This window comes from Corylus avellana, chromosome 1, assembly GCF_965113065.1.
Source record: "Corylus avellana chromosome 1, dhCorAvel1.hap1.2, whole genome shotgun sequence".
In the NCBI taxonomy this organism is placed as follows: Eukaryota; Viridiplantae; Streptophyta; class Magnoliopsida; order Fagales; family Betulaceae; genus Corylus; species Corylus avellana.
The window spans coordinates 24411718-24429820 of record NC_142490.1 but is presented as its reverse complement, the minus strand read 5'-3'; the positions used below and the strand labels follow the sequence as shown (position 1 = coordinate 24429820).

Below are 18103 nucleotides of genomic sequence, written 5' to 3'. Positions count from 1 at the left end.
AAAAAAAAAAATTTAATTTTTTTAAATTAAATTAATAAAAAATTAATATTTTAATCAGATGAAACGGTGAGTTTTGAATGGACTAACGGCAGTTAACAAAAATTGACGGTAGGGAGTTTTCTAGTAGTTTCGAGTGACCCAGGAACTAAATTTCCGAAAAAAAAAACCGAGGGAGTTTTTAATAAAAGCGCGTTTACCTAAGGATTTTATATACAATTTCCCTTATTATTTATATGAGGGAATAAAACTTTAATGGGAATTTCAATTAAACCTACGAATTGTTTCTTTGGTGTTATACTTGCTCCCCCTTCTCTTAGTCACATTTGCAGCAGAATAATCCCCCATTACCATAATTTTTATTTTTATTTTTATTTTTTGACATGTCCACACAAGAGAATGGGGGATTCAAACTAGTAACCCCCGCTTCATGGGAAAATGATCTTCTCCATTTCAAAATCTCTCTATTTCCTCAATTTAATGCATTTTGAAGGGTATTACATTTAATGCACTACCATCATTAAAACTTCTAGATAATACTACCCTTCAAAATGTACTAAATTGAGGAAATTGAGGGATTTTGAAATGGAGAGGATCATTTTCCAGCTTCATGAGGCGTGGTTCATAGCCGATTGAGCTACCCCCATGTTACACATAAAAATCGTATCAAAGTCTATGGGCCCATGGCCCCATAGTGGGAAGTGAAGACCCAAAATGATATGACAAGCCTAGCCCAGTGCCAGAGACATAAGCTCATCGTCATCACCATTCTATGACAGTCCAGGATAGCTTACTCCCGAGAACGCCGCAAACACCACGTCCACAGCGACCATCGAGTTGACAATTTTGGGGTCAAACACATGCAGTAATTGTGGGAACAATACACATTGATCATATCATGGGTTACACACACCCTCGGATACTCATTGATTATAGGAACAGTTACAAATCACTCTCGGATCGACATTCATGACAACAACCATTACGCACCATTCTCGAAGTCGACATTGGTTACAAGCATTCTCGGATCGATATCTATTGCTATAACAGTTATGCGCCACTCTTGGGATTCGCATTAACTGCGGAAGCGGTTTCACATTAACCATAACGATCAGGGAGCAAAAATATTAACTCCTTCGTCCTTTACACCCGAATCCTAGATCCTCCGCTCGGTCATCATCACTACATCAATAGAGCCTACCTATAAAATACACGGATAACAAGAAGACAGTTAGATGATTAATTCTCACTAAAACCCTATACAGAACTCATAAAGGAACTAACTTTACCATATGAGGAGGATCTAATGGAAACCACCTGATGCATTCTCTTAACCTGGCTTTTATCTTGCAGGTTGAAGGAGTTCTACCCAGAATTACGATCTCACCCCTTGAGTCCACCATACTAGAAACTGTACCAATTTGATAGGTAATAAGGGTTTGATTTATTACAATAAAAAAGGATAATCAATCGCTTCAAAAGGATCGAACTTTCAATTAACCACTTTGAAGGTATCGGGCTTCCGAATATTGCTTTAAGCAAATATAGATTTTCTTTAACTATCAATCATACGACATCTACAATTATTTTTAGAGTCACAAATACACCTTAATATGTAAATAAGTGTAACAAGCAAGCAATTGACTAAAGAAGGAAGTAGACATAGTGCACGCATAAGGAAATCATGGAGATTTGAGAAGAATACTAACCACTTCCACCCTTAAAAATAACCTTGTCCTTAAGGTAGATTATTGATGAAGTTGTCCAAAGATATTTAATTTAGCCTTCTCCATTGCGGTTCTTCTAACAATTAACTCGCTTCCCCTTGGTCCTGTTCAACGTAAATTTAATACTCAAATTTGAAAAAGTTCCAATAGGCATCTCCCAAAGTTCGCAGCCACTCAAATCCCGAAACAACCACATAATTTTTCAAAGGTAATAAGAAGAGGTCGATCTTTATTTCTTGATCTTGCATACTTAATTTCACTTTGGGGCTCATACCTTGGCAATATAGTACCTTCTAATCTGCAAATTGTACCTCAAATGATGTACTTCTAATTTGATGCAATTTATCTCCCTCCATTAGAATTTGGCGTTAAATCCTAATAGATGCTATGAAAATATCAAAATACCCTAAAATATTTGTTTTTTTTTTAAAAAAAAAATAATAATAATGTGAAATTAATGGCCAATTTGAAATTTTAAATAGTTTCAGGAGTATAAAATGTCATTTCATCTATTTTAACGTCTATTTAACACCAAAATCTAACAAAGAAAATATATTGCATTAAATTAAAAATTCGAAACATGAAATTGATCGAATATTTGGGCATCATGCCCAAAATTTTTATCCATCACTAACAAAGCCTCTTGGAACTGATGTTGAGTCAAGAAGGTGGACATCCTCTGCACTCAGATCTAAGCAGATCTTCAGTCCAACTACAGTCTACAGTCTTTGCCAGACTGGTGCTCTCTTCCATGTCCTCTTCACCCACCACAGGACCACATCTTCGTCCTTGCTAGGGACCAAACCAAAATATTTATTTAGGGGGCTAGATAAAAATTCTAAAATAAAAAATAAAAAAAATATTTTTCTTACAGTTGATTTATAACTAAGTATCTATATCAAAACAGGCTCTATGTAGATTATAAAATATATATTTTAGTACATAAGATAATTTTTTTTTAAAAAAATATATATTAATTTTGACACACTTTTTCTTTTTCTACATAGCATATGTGATAGTAGAGAGGATGATTACAACATCAAAGAAATATATCTATCTCAAAAAATTCTTAAAAAATTTAGACACTATTTTGTTTCGACGTAAAATGTTTTCCGTAAGAAAATGTTTTTAGCAGAGAACATTTTCTTAAAAAAAGATTTCCTGTAAAATATTTTATGGTGTTTGGCGCGTACGAAAAATTATTTATTTATTTTATATATTTTCATTCAATCACATAAAATTTTAAATTACGTAAATGTCCTGACCAGGTCCCAGAGGTGACTTGGCTAGATCCCACGATTCCCAATCGGGTCCGTGAAATGAATTACGCTATTAATAGCATATAAGCAAAAAATAGGTTACATTCGTGAAATTAGTGTTCATGAACAAATAAAAATAAAGGTTAAATACTTTTTGCTTCCTAGGGTTTCAAGACTTTATTTTTTTCCCCACAGGAAGTATTTGTGGTTTTCATAAAGACCAATATGGTATCTCCATTAAAATTCCGTCCAAAACTTAACGGAATGTTACGTTAACACCAATAAGATATTGTCATGTTTCAGTTAATTAATTTTTAAAAAAATATTTTTTAATAAAATTAAAAAATTAAAAAATATATATTTTTCTTTTCTTTTTTTTTGAAAAAAAAAAAAGAAAGAAGAGAAACAAATGCTGGGGGTGGCTTTTGGGGGTCATCTGATCAGAGTATAGGCTTGAATGCCTGAGCCGTCCATGTGCCAGTAATCTTGTGGAATACCGAATACCCACATCGTCAAACAAGAACATGAAGGTGTTGAGACTTTCTGGATGGTAGGAGAGGAAGTCAAGAACCCTCCGATACTCCTGGATGTTCGTCTTCGGGTTGGGTTTGAAAGCATGGATCACATCTGGAAATTTCATTGGATCGCGGACGAAGAAGATGGGGAAATTGTTTCGCACAAGATCCCAATTACCCCCTTTGGCCAGATGGGGGTAGCTCAAATTTTTATTTATATATATATATAATTTTTAATTTTTTAATTTTATTAAAAAATAAATTACTTAACTGACATGTGGTGATATCTGATTGGTGCTAACGTGGCGTTTAGTTAAGTTTTAGATAGAATTTTAATGGAAGTACTATCCTAGTCTTTATGAAAACCACATGTACCTCATATGATAAAAATAAAACCATAAGAGATAAAAAAATAAAGTATTAAAACCTTAGGGGGCAAAAGAGTATTTAACCCTAAAAATAATTACAAAATATATGCTAAACCTTAAACAACTTTGAGAGAAAACCTATAGAATATAGTGAATCAAAGAAAAGTACTAAAAAAAAGAAAAAAGAAAAAGGAATGAAACTCTAACCATGATTTTGTACATAAGGAACAAAAACAAATGATTATGATTTTATAGTTTATTTGTATTAGAACAAATGATTACGTGGTTTATCAGTTAATGTTCAAATCTGAATTTTGCTGGAGAGAATATTTAACATAAATAATTTCATGGGGGCTTAAACGAATTAAAAAATATTATTTTTTCTTTTTTGTATGTTGGTAGGCAACTACTGATAATATGGATAAAAAGTTTCTCAATCTTTGTTTTCAATAATAACAACAAAGCAAACAGAACCTAAGAAAACACTGACATGATAATCTCACACATATTAATTATTATTTTTTTGTCAAAATCTTGATATGATTTTTTGTCTACATTTGGGACACTGTTTGAGCCGACAACCCATGGGAGACCATACTCGTGTCCATAGAGTCAATTTTACTTTGATCATAAAAATTGTTTTTCATTATTCAATATTTTCCCCTTACCATTTACTCAAAAATGAAAAATATATATATATATATATATATATATATATATATATATCAAAATATAGTTTACATCAAAACAAAAAAAAACATTACCAATACCACACCTATTTTTTTGACATGTCCACACATGGGAAGAGAGATGGGAGATTCGAACTAGTACTTCCGCTTAATTAGGCGTGGTCCACAGCCGATTGAGCTAACCATTGAGAATAATACCACACTTTACACATGTTGCATTTTAAGTAGTTTACAATTTTGTTTTTTATAAGTGGTTGGTATTGTACGTCATATAAAACACGATAAGTTAGTCAATGTGACATAAATGTGATAAATGAGTATAAAAAGTAATATTATACAAGCTGTAATTTTTCTTTAATTATAAAGCATTCTTTCATTAAATACTTGATAAGACTTTAGGTGAGGTTGCTTAAAACTGCTTAATACCCTAAAAGTAAAAGCCCCATTTGGGCCAACATTCTTTGAGGACTATCTTAAAGAGGAGTTTCTTTCGAAAGATGGGTGATTTAAAGTTTTGATCATAAAAATTGTTTTTCATTATTCAATATTTTCTGCTTATATCATTTACTCAAAATGACAAAAAAAATAATAATAATAATAATAAAAAAAAAACAAATAAGGCTTTACTAATAAGTAGTTTACACTTTTTTTTTAAAAAATGGTTGTTGTTGTAAGGGTGTGTTTGACATTGGGATTTTATAAATAAAAAGTATGATTTTAAACCAAGACGTAAAAAATGAATTGTTTGAGATTCCTTTTTTTAGAAATTGCGATTTGAAAAGCAAAAAAAAAAGTTTTCAAAGTGCATGTAAGGAGTGTTTTTTTGAAAACGCACAATTTTTAAAGGCTAAACTGCTACTTTAAAGGCCAAACCACAATTTTGTCAAATGTTTAACTGCATTTTTAAAAATTACTTTTTCAAATTGCACATTTTTAAATCGTACTTTTTGAAATCGTAAACGGTAAACCCAAACAGACCTTAAGTCACATAAAAGACATATATCAGATAGTGTGACATAAATATGATAAATAAGTGTAAAGTGTCAAACTGTAATTTTTCTATAATCATAAAATTTTGTTTCATTAAATACTTGATAAGACTGCTTAAAACTGCTAAGATGCCCTAAAAGCCCCTTTTGGATCAACATTCTTTGAGTACTATCTTAAAAGACTAGTTTCTTTCTAAAGATAAGGTGATTTAAAGTTTTTGCCCTAAGCCTAGGATTTAACAGAGGCTGATGACATCATTACACTCCCACAGTAGTCTTGTCTTGCTGGTTTGCATGAATCTCCCCAAAGAATCAATCATATGTGTTGGTTCCAGTCATTGTTGCTCTTGGCATGTGCCTTTGGGGGGCCCCCTTCCTTGCCTGTCCAATCAATTTTTGCCACGTGTCATTAAAAAAAGTTATATCACAACTACTAAAATACACATCTTTTTCTCATGCTTATTTAGTATGAATTATTAAATTTTTTGAAGTAAAAAAAAAAAAGAAAAGAAATTTTGGAGACACATTAAATGCCCTAAAAAGCATGTGGACAACAAACCTCCAACATTAAAGGGAGAAGGGAACTAAACCTATGAAAATTTTGGTTCTATAGCCAGTGGCTGGCTATCAAACATCATTATCATTATCAAAAATACAAATATTAATTTATAAAACAAATATATTTAATAATTTATTTCTTATATATGTAAAAAATAATGCTACCAAATATATATATTTATTTACCATAACATTTTCGGCCCAATACTCTTCTCCCTATTCATTTCCAAATACTGTCGTCCCTCCCGCGATTGCAGGCGTTTTGGTTTCTCTCTCTTTCTCTCCCTTTCGCCCAGCGCCGTGGATTCGATCCAATCCGATACCCAGTTTGTTCTAATCCGCTTGGTTCAGATACTAGGGTTTCGTTTCGGTCGGCAATCGGTGAATCTGAGATTGATTCGAGGATTGGCGAGGCGGCTGCGCTAGGGTTCCTGAGGCCCTTAGATCTGCGTCTCGTCCGGTGCGTGGAGGAGATTTCTTTGTAGAACGCAAAATGTTTTGGCGTATGGCGGGGCTGTCCACTGCGTCTCCTGTGAGTTCTTCAATCGCGGTTTTGGGTTTTTGTTTCGTCGATTCAATATGTATTCGCAAAATGCATGTTAGACTGAACGAGATATTGGGAATTGTGTGGATTCTGCTAATTTCTGTTTGGTTTCTTATAGAATGTAGGATAAGACGAAGGAGTTGGATTTGTGAATTTTAGTTTATTCGTTGTTTTGGACCCAGAAAACAATGCCCACTTCACAAGTATTTAGTTGTCCGTTCCCTAATCTGAGAATACAATGGTCATGGAGGATTAGATCAGAAGAACTTCCATTGTTTTTGTTTCCCCAAGTCCCTATGTTTCCCCGGCACTTAATTAGGGATTCATTGGGTCAATTTTTTGTTAGAGTTTTGAACTGAATGATTATGTATTATAGTTTTAGTTAGAAGTAAGTTGAATTGACGGTCTGGATGTGATGGACTGATTATTATTACTTTTTTTATAAGTAATTCAATATTATTAGAAAGCACAAAGGTGCACAAGCAAAGTACAAAAGGAATATACAAGAGCAACACCCATTTAGGGAGAAAATTAGAAAAATGAGTCCCATAAATTCTAGAAAATTAGAAAAATGAGAACTATTGCTAGTAACCATCCAACCATAAAGGGTTTTTAAAAATATTTCTTTTAAATCTACCACCGTTCTCTCACAATCTTCAAAATTTTGGGGATTGTGTTATCTTCAAATACACCACATCATGCAAAAGGGGCCATCCTCCGGACTTCTGAATGACGGTGATTGCCAAACTGGCCTCTCTAACTAGCCAATAACTCCACCATCTGTTGGGGGCATTATCCACTCTATCTCTATTCTGAAATGACGAAAAACCGACACCACAAGTCTCTAGGTACTTTGCAGTAGAGCAGGAGATGATCGATGGATTCCTCGCTCTTGTTGCACATGCAATACTAGTCCATCACTATGATGTCTCTTTCTTAGATTATCCAAGGTCAAGTTCCTCCCTGAAGTTGCTGTACCAAAAAAGGAAGCCACTTTTGGAGATTCCTTATTTCTCTAAATGCTTTTCCAAGGGACTAGCGGGAGGCCAAGAGCATAATAGAAAGATCTGACCTCAAATGTATGCCTTTTGGATGGGGTCCAACAAACTCTCTTCTATCTACCTCTATTAAGCCAAATAGAGTACAAGAGATTGAAGAACAAAGTGACTAAATCCATCTCCCAATCATGTTCGAATGAGATGAAAGTAATATTTCACTGATAGGTGTCATACGAAAACAACATATGGTTTGCCACTCAGGCCTCTTTAAATCGAGCAATACTGAACAACAGCAGGAAAGCTTCCTTCAAGGTCTGATCCCCATACGTGCCAGTAATGAATCTTAGGCTTGTTTCCTACTTCAAATCTCACACATCTAGAGAAATCCCCCATCTCCTCCTAATGCTTTTTCACACCTCCATCCTGCAGGACCCATAAAACGCATTGGAGCATAGTTTTGGGAGAAGAGTATGAATCTAGGTGTAATGGATGTGGTTTTAAATTTGAGGAGATTCTGACCTAGTTCCGCTTGGTAGACAAAGTGCTCTTTGCTATAATTAGAAGGGGCTATAAATGGATGGGTTGTATAATGGCAAATTCCATGACACACTATTACGGATACCATACAAAACCATTGGGACAGATATTGTAATATGTCACTTCTTGAAATTCTATGATACAATATGGTAGGATTACATTCATTAGTTAATTAGTTTACATATATTCGAATATTTTGTTATATTGCCAATTTTTATTTTAAAAGTGAATGGTAGGCACTAAAAGGCATTAAATATTCAAATGGTAAAATTAATTTAGAAGCTATTTATAACAAAAGGATGCATGGCACTTGCTCCATGTTTTAACATACACAGAAATCTGAAATTTTGAAGGTTCTTAAGTCCTAACTTTCCAAAAGAGGGTTCTTTGATGTGAGTTCCTTCTACAGTGTCTTGGCTTGTAATGATGTCATTCTCTTCCCTTGAAAGACTGTTTGGCGGACTAAATTTCCTTTGAGGGTGGCTTTCTTGCCTGGATGGCGGCCCTACAAAAGATCCTTATCATGGAAAATCTTAGGAAACAACATGTCATTGTGATTGATAGGTGTTGTATGTGTAAGAGGAATGTAGAGTCCCTGGACCATCTCCTTCTCCATTGTGAGGTTGCTTGTGCCTTGTGGAGTCTCTTTTTCAGTTGCTTTGGGCTGTCTTGGGTTATGCCTAGCCATGTAGTTGACTTGTTCGCTTGTTGGTGGATTTCTGGTAGTACTAGGAGTGCAGCTATGTGGAAGATTGTACTTTTTTGCCTTTTGTGGTATCTTTGGAGGAAAATGAATAATAAAAGTTTTGAGGATCGTGAAAGAACGTTGGAGGAGTTGGAATCTTTTTTCTTCAATTCTCTTTATTTTTGTACAACAGCTTTTGTTTATTCTTTGGTGTTTAGTTATCATGATTTTTTTTTTCCTAGCTAGTTAGTTGTTTTCTCTTGTATACTTCAGTGCACCTTACGCTTTTAATGATATTTTAATTACTTATAATTTTTTTCTTCCAAAACATTGGATCCTCTACGTCACATTAACCCCCTTTTCTATCTTTTTAAGAAAATTCAAATTTACTCCTGAACATATCCATGTCATACCAAGTCCTATTCAAGTTGTACGTATCATATTTGGAATTTTTTTTACCAATATGCGTCCTATATGTATTTCCACCATATGCCTGCATGTCTATATTGGGTACTTATCACATCTGGTTATAGCAGTTCCTTTGATGTATCCATGCTTCCTAGTTGGGAATTGATACTTATATTTGTGCCACAAAGAAAGCACAAAAGCAACAAAATAGAATTGTGGACTGTGCCCCAATAACTGAAATAAAAGAATAGAACCATGATCTGGGTGACTATTATATGTGTTGATGGACTTTTAGTATCAGTTTCTTCGTTTGTGTTCGCTTACTTGATGGATCAGCATTGAGTTTCTATATTTATTGTTTTGTTATAGATCAGTAGAGTTTTGCATGGGTTAGGATCTTATGAGGCCTTTTTAGGATTATGTTCTTTGATGCATTTATTTTGCAAACAATATAGTGTTACTTGATGATATTTTAAGTTGGAACTACCAATTTTCTCAAAAAAAAAAAAAAAAAAAAAAAAAGGTTGGAACTACCAATGGGTACAATATGATATAGGAGTCTTTGGTAAAGCAGGATAAGTGTATTCTGTTTGCAATTTTGGCCAAACTAGAAATGGTGATGACTTCAGCAGAACATTAATGGCAAAGAGATCTAGAGATATCTTGATATGCGTAGGTCTAAAAATTTTGCTTGTTTGAGAGAGAGACCACTCAGAGTGATTATCTTCATTGCATTGGAATGGTAATCCTCAAGGGAGGGGAGGCTGTGTAGGATTCTACCATAAAGTAGGGTGAATGAAGTGGTGGTGTGTGTCCAGAATTGTGTCATAGGATCCCTATAGGGCAGGTATCATCCCTTCACACGAGTATCTGCATAACCATGCTGATGTCAATTGACCTGTCATGTAGATAGCATATAAGCATTCCCCTGCATACTGATATAAGTTGGTGTTTTTGCCCCATGAGAATGGGAAAAGCCTGAATTGATATTATTTTACCTACAACACTCTTCTTTTCAGTAAGTCAGGTAAATGATTTGAGGTGTTTAAGTTTGTTCAGATTGTACCAATTGGATAGCTGTTAGCTGAAGTGCCTGCTGCTTATGTGGCTTTACTTGTTGTCAGGTGCTGCTTGTACGATTAATATGCAGCCAGTTTGTGTGTCAGATCATGTCAAATTCTATGTGCACCATGCTTATTAGGGTTGGCAATTTTGTGACATGAACTTCTGTTTGAACCTAGGAGCAGATTAGGGGGGGGGGGGGGGGGGGGTACCATTTGCTATGCCTCTCTTGGAGGGCTGGACTGATTTCCTGAATCACCTTTGCTTGTTACGAATTTTCTGTTTAGAAATTTTACTTGGCCTTCCTTATATTATTTGTGAATGCTTTAGTTAATTACAATTCTTTGTTCTTGATGTATGCTTATTGCAGGTGGAGACACTTTTGGATAAGGAAACTTTTACGTTGGAGGAGCTTCTTGATGAGGATGAAATTATTCAAGAATGCAAAGCTCTTAATGGCCGCCTTATCAATTTGTAATGCTCTTTCTATTTCCATAGTTCCCATATCTTTTACTTTCAAGCTGTTCTGTCTGTCAATAATGATTGAATGTACAAACATAATATTAATGCTCACTTTGTGTCATTGGGAGAAGGTTTTTTGCAGGACATTGTAGGATTGGACATTAGGTTTTGATATTTTGACTGTGGCATTTCAACTATGATTTTCCCTTTTGCGAACTGTTTTAAATTTCTGTAGCAGTAACAGTAAGAAATGAGTTATTATATACAAAACATTCATAATACTGTTGCCAGTCTAACACATTTTGGGAGCAGTTTGGTCTTTTTGTGTGGATAATCAAACGTGAAACATCAAATTAAGTATAGGATAAGAAGTTGAAATTTCATCAGTGGTCCAAAAAGTGCATATAGGATAATATTCACCTTGGTGCTTATACCCTATGATTTTTAAAAAAATTCTTGTGACTTGTAAACCAACAGGAAAAAGAGCAGAAATGTGAGGAGAAATGTAACCTTATTACAGGGGAATTAATTTGAAAAACATTAGTGAATTGTACATGAAACTTGAGAATGGAGCACAAACCAAGGAATAGCTTTCCTTTCTTCATATAGTCATTATTTGCCGTGATGGTTTGAATTAATAGTTTACAAGTGGAAGAAGATAATCATTTTGTAAAGTTAAATGTGTTTGAAGAAAATATTTTAGACCAATTAGCTATACGACCAATTAGAAATTTTTTTTTTTTTTTTTTTTTTTTTTTTAACTTATAAAAAAAAAAAAAAAAAAAAATTCATTGTAATGTTTATTTCCTTTCTGTGAGAAGCCTGACTTATACCCTTAGCAACTGTGCTGTTGCATTTTGCACCATGGACAGAATTTCTGTGTCATGGTTAAAGCTGTTGGAGGGCTGTGCCATCACTTGTTCACATTTTTTATCAATAGCTTATTTTCATTTGAAATTCCTGTCAAACTTAGTTTTAACATATGAGAGATGATGGATACGTGGTTAGATATTAGGGTGAGAGAGGAAGGTGGGAAATTCTGCTTTCTATCATCATGATTCTGGTTTTGGGTGCAATTTTTTCATTTAGTACTAGTGCCAAAATAACTTTGCTGCTTCCATTAAAGAGGAGTCCAATTAAGTCATTTTCATCTATTGATTATAATGATGACCCCTCATGTGTGCACAACTACTTAATATATTTTAAGTGGATCTTGTTTATTAACCAATTGGATATGGATTGATATCTTGAAAGCCAAACCTTTATTGTACTATTTATTCCCCCTTCAGTTCGAAAAAATAATGAAGGATGCTACTTACAGAACATTCTAAGCATTTTTCCTGTGGCTGCATTTGTTCCTATAACCAAACATCATGTCAAAGTTTGAATATCTGTACTTTGATTGGATTTTTGTTAATTGCTACATTTTTTTTTTGTGCAAATGTAAATCTTGAGTTTCATCTGGTTGTTATAGTGATGTTTTTATTATTTTATTTTGGATAAGTAATCGCAAAATTCATTAAAAAGCACAAAGGTGTAACCCAAGTATTCAGAGAATATACACAAAAGAAGCCTAGCTAGCAGCGGAATGTTGTTTTTAATGTCACCACTACCTTGTAGTGTGGGAAAGATCAGTTCAGTTTTACATGCTGTTTTTGTCATTTTCTTTTTTGGAAGTATGGTTCAATGGCTACATATTTGGCCCAGTGTTGTAGTTGCAATATGATTATCTGCCTTTTAGTAAATGAATATTAGATGTGTGCTTATTAGTTGTCTTTTTCTTGCAGTTTGCGAGAAAAAGTTCAGGTTGAGCAGCTTATTCGATATATTGTGGAAGAAGCTCCTGAGGATGCTGAAAAGAGGCGAGCTTTCAAGTAGGTTGCTTTTGTTGCCTAGATGCTTCTATAAACCTGGATGTATCTTGTAATTGATATTCTCAAATTATCGCGTTCACAGGTTTCCTTTTATTGCCTGCGAGATTTTTACTTGTGAAGTTGATATAATACTTAAAACACTGGTTGAGGATGAGGAGGTGAGATTTTAATTATTCAAGCTGTTGCTCTCTTTGGAATCTTTCTTCTATAACTGATTTCTTTTGGTCATTGCTTGTGGCAGTTGATGAACTTGTTATTTTCCTTTTTGGAACCGGAACACCCCCATAGCACACTATTGGCTGGATACTTTAGCAAGGTAGTTCTTTGTTGAACTTCTAGAATCTGGTTTATTTTCTACTTTTGTGGGATGGTTCTTTTGTCGATGTGAACTTGTGGTATCATCCATTCTATTTGAGCTCCTCCCTTTGCTTCATTTTATTTTTTGTGTTAAAAGGAATTATCAATAACATATTACATGGGGCCATCTGTGAATTCTTGTTTCTAGGTTGTCATATGCCTCTTGTTGCGGAAGATAGTTCCTTTTATGCGTTATGTTCAAGTAAGTCTCTTCTTTCTTCCCATTTGATTGAAATATTCTCTTTAGTTATGCTTTAAAGATGATTGTTGTGAACTGGCAAGTGCTTTTCATTAATGTATATATCTGTCATTTTTGCACTTTGATAGAAATACTAATAAAAAAAATTTAGCATCAAATTCTTTGGTAACATACAGGATGTAATTTCAACTTCCAAGAAAGGCCTCTTGGTAGCATACAAAATCTCTGAAGGGGTAGTCCTGGTCTTTTGAGCGACTGATAAAGGTGTTACTTTCAGTCGGTTCTATTGTAGAGTCGATGTTAACACACCTCTGTTTGTGTTTGCTCCCCCTCTTTTTTCCCTAAGCAAAAAAAAAAAGGTGGGGGGGGGGGGGGGGGGTGGTGGGGGGGTGGTTGGGGGGCTTAGTTGATTAACTGTAGCCCATTCCATATTTGCTTATGCATTAGAGATTAAGAGCATGTTTGGGATTGCATTGGAAAATAGAGCTTTTTAGAAAAAGCTTAATTTTTAAGCTTTTCTCAAAAGTGGGGTTTTACCATTTTTAGAGTGAAAAAGTCAAATAAGTGCTTTTGAAATTTTTTACCAAACATGTCAGCTTTTTCTTTAATACATCTTTTAGGTACTAAAAATACTTTTTAAGTTACCTAACGCAATCCCAAACAGGCCCTAAGGGGATAGTTGATTGACTCTACCTGCAAGTGGAGTTGGTCATCCCTCCTATCCCCTGTCAACCAACTGTGTTGAAAATTTATGAACAACGGTTTTCTGGGTCTCACCAACTTTGAAGGAAGTTTTATGATCTGGACCCTCCCCCCTCCCCCCTCCTTTCTACATTTCTGCCCTTAAAATGTGATGATCTATATTTATGGTAGGGGTTGAGCTTTTATGAAATCATAAATGTAAAGAAGTTGTTCTTAACTGGCGTAGTTGTACACCTGGGATAATGATTAATAATCATACTTCTTTATTCAGCTTTAGATAACTTTTCTGAACTATTGGGTTTTTAATTGTGATAAGCTGCTGCACTGTCCATAAGTTTACTTCTTTCATGCTTTCTCTCAATATTTAAATATCACTGGCCTCTTGTGTCCATCCAGGCTCACCAGGATGTTGTCAAGAAGCTGGTTGACCTGATTGGAATAACATCTATCATGGAGGTTAGTTGCTAGATCACCTTTATATATTGCTTCTGGTATTAAACTCCTTGCTCATGTTTTTATTCATATTAATTTGCATGTATATGCTATCTGCAGTCTGTGTGCATGCATGTTCTTGTGGTCTATCAAGTATTACATGGATTTATAGGCTTATGATGTTTTATTGTTTGTATGACTAGAATTAGTGTTTACTGGTATTTTGATGTTTGTATTTGGAGTTGGGTTTGCCTCTTCTTATCATTTTATGTTAAACGAGTTTTTGGTGTTTTGAACTTTTGACCCCATCCACTACTAAAAGAAAATCCATCAGCTGTTAAAGTTTTAGTGTACTTTGGATTGACTAGACTACATTTTTTAGAGTGGTTTATTAGAACGTATTTCCTTGTTGAGCAGGTTTTAATACGTCTGATTGGCGCTGATGAACATATGTATACGAACTATATGGAAGCAATGCAGTGGATAGAAGAGACAGATGTGCTAGAGATGATTGTGGACAAGTTTAGTTCTTCAGTAAGTAATATTAATTGTATTGAACCTGTCAATTCTAGTGATTGTGTCTCGGTACTCGATTGATCTCTTCTTTCCTGGTTTTAATTCTGCTCTAGTGTGTACTGTTACTTTATACATTTTATTCTGTATTCGTCTTTCTGTTCTCATTAGTTTTCTACGCTCTGACATCCTGCTTAAACATTTTGGTTAACGGAGTAGCCTTTTTCTTCTTCCTGAATTTAAAGAATTTCTGGCAATTACATAGCAATTTACCTCTGGATTGCCTTTGGACTTAAACCATTGGGTAGCTCATCTCCAGCTCTATTTCACCCTTTCATTTCGTATATATATGTCATACACTGTAGCGTACTTTTCTTGTTTAAGTGGTTTGGTGTCATAAACTTCTTATTTTGATAAACTTGTACATAGGAACTGTGGTGAAATAGGACTTTTTGTTATTCCTTAGCTTTTTTTTGGATAAACTAGTTCCACTAGGACCAGGACTATATTAGCAAGCGACAGAATTTAAGGATCAAACTAAGCTAAGGACCATAAAGGTCCATTAGCCAAGCAAGTCTCATATTCTAATAAAATATGACCCTTGGTCCTCAACTGTGGCTATCCTTACTGAAATTACCATAATACCATCTTTAGAAACTTAAAGAGAAGAGAAATATAATATAATGTGATAAACTATCGTGTACACTCTAGAAAGCCAGCCTTGGTGTCATGGGACTCAACTTTATTTTTTGGTTAGATTTTCTAACCATGCTATTGCACAGCAAGCATAACTTGGATTCTTAAAGTTCTACGATGGAATGCAGATGTGATACGGCAAATCTGAAAATAGGATTGTAATATGTCATGGATATGTCTGTAGGATATAATAGTTCTTAAAAATTTGATGAAAATTTGGTATGACACATGTTTACAAGCATGTGCTTGTGTACATGTACCTTTGTATTCTGCAAGCCTTCTTGTCTCCAAATTTTGTTTGTTATTACCTGCTGATCAGTAATTACACTACCGTAAACATGTTTAAGAACTGAAATCTGGTTTTTCTAAGGTGAATTACCATCATCTATCTTTGCCCACAAATATACAGAACTGAGGTAGGATTATCTGGTCGTTAGTTATTTGGTATCATGCCAGCATATTCTGCTGCTGTTATGCTGTATTGCTTTTCTTGGTCATAAGATCATTTGTGTGATGAGTATGATCTATTGGTATATGAAATGTGGATTGATTTTAAAGAAATATCTATGGACATGGTTTTTACAGGACTCGCCTGAAGTTCATGTTAATGCAGCAGAAACACTATGTGCTATCACACGATTTGCTCCACCTGGGCTTTCTGCTAAAATTTCCAGCCCAAGGTAGCATTTAATTTCTCTCATGTGGGGTAGAAATATGCATATAATTATACTATGGCTCTTCAATTATTTGTCTAAAGTTTAATTGTTTTTATGTTTGCAGTTTTATAGGAAGATTATTTCGTCATGCTTTGGAAGATTCACGGCCAAAGTCCGTTTTGGTCAACTCATTGTCAGTATGCATATCTTTGTTAGACCCTAAGAGGCTAACCTTGGGAGTATATCATACATACAACCGCCAAATAACTCAGGGACCTACAGTGACTGCTAATCCTGAGACAGTTGAAGGCATGTTGGAAAGCCTAAGTAAGGTTCCTCCCTTAATGTTGGTGTTTGATTTTTTAGTTAATTTAACACTTACTTTCCATGTTCTACCCTTTTTTTTTTTTTTTTTTTTTTTCTCTGGGATTTCTTCCAAAACTTACGAGTACCTTTTTCCTTAAATGTCCATCAGCCAAATGCTTTGGCCTTTCCCATTTGCTTTATTTCTCCTAAAAGTGCTGCTTGAGTGACGTTTTTAATTTCACTTTCATAAGGGTGGGAGATTGGGGAGGATGCGCTCCTAGAATGAGAGCAAAGTGTGTTAGGATCGGAGAGGTTTGTGGAAGAAGTATTAGGAGTTGGGGGCTGTTTTTGTTAGGATGTCTTAGGAGATGGTAGGATTTGTTCTTGACATCATGTGTGGTGTGGAAATAAGGCCTTAAAAGAGGTTTGCCTGAATCATATGTTTTAGCTAGCATGAGATGAGGATTCTTCAGGTACCCTCATATTTGGGGAGAAGGGGAGTGTTTATTTTGTTGGGGGGGAGGGGGGGTTGTTGCTTTTGTTGTCCTGCTTTTATGCAAGCCTTTCAGAATTGGGATTACTCAAAAGTTCTATATATATATTTTAGATGCCCTGGAAGTTGGGTTCATAAGTTTCATACATTTTGGAGACTGGCCCCACAAGAATCCATATTAGGATTAATGCCTGCAATGCAGAGACTAATGATGGAGGATGATGCTGCTGAATCGATGGGCATAATAATGTTGAACATAAAGGAATTAAAATATTAAGGGATTCAGGTGTAAGGAGCTATTTCTTTAACGTCTTCATGGTGAGTCGGGAGTGGAAAATGTTGTCTGTTTAAACAGTTGTGTAAGTGCTTTTTTTATCAAAAGACATAACAAATATTAATCAGATTTTATCCTGCAGGTGATTTACTCAAGCTTTTGAATATTTCGTCTTTGGAGAATGTCCTGTTAACTACTTATGGCAAGTTACAACCACCTCTTGGAAAACATCGCTTAAAGGTATTGTTTATATGAGTGTTTGAGATCCTATCTGATTTAGTATAAGCATTGAATATTTTATTGTCTTTCCTCTGTAGCATGGACTATTGCTGATTTGTTATCATCTTTTCTTTGTTCCTTGAGCCTGATTTTTTATCATCATAATTTGTTTGTATGTTTTTACTAACATATTAGCCAAACCCATTTTATGTATTTGCTTACATTCACAAGTGCGGATTAGCCATATTTGCAACTTTATGCTGATTATTGCTCATCATGGAATTTTTCAGATTGTGGAATTCATCTCGGTTTTGGTGACAGTTGGTAGCGAAGCTGCTGAGAAGGAATTAATTCGCCTTGGAGCTGTACAAAGAATTTTAGACTTGTTCTTTGAGTAAGTTAAAAAATGAAAGACAAAATCTGTTATCTAGTAAGGGTGACAGGACTCAACCCTTATTCCTCTGTTTGCTTTTGAAGGTACCCCTACAATAACTTCGTGCATCATCACATAGAGAGCATACTACTGTCGTGTTTGGAGAGCAAGAATGCTCCTCTAATTGAACATCTTCTACATGAGTGTAATC

The 18103-nt window shown here is 34.7% G+C and overlaps 1 protein-coding gene across 1 annotated transcript in view; it reads left to right on the top strand.

Moving 5' to 3' along the window:
- Positions 1 to 6303: 6303 nt before the first annotated feature.
- Positions 6304 to 18103, top strand: part of LOC132168745 (SIT4 phosphatase-associated family protein) — a gene marked incomplete in the record, with an annotated part of 17045 nt that continues 5245 nt past the window's right edge. The window contains 13 exon segments of the mRNA XM_088516731.1: positions 6304 to 6634; positions 10707 to 10810; positions 12586 to 12672; positions 12755 to 12830; positions 12914 to 12988; positions 13178 to 13231; positions 14327 to 14386; positions 14780 to 14896; positions 16157 to 16251; positions 16352 to 16554; positions 17443 to 17540; positions 17810 to 17913; positions 17997 to 18103. Of these exon segments, the coding sequence (XP_088372857.1) occupies positions 6596 to 6634; positions 10707 to 10810; positions 12586 to 12672; positions 12755 to 12830; positions 12914 to 12988; positions 13178 to 13231; positions 14327 to 14386; positions 14780 to 14896; positions 16157 to 16251; positions 16352 to 16554; positions 17443 to 17540; positions 17810 to 17913; positions 17997 to 18103 (1219 nt within the window).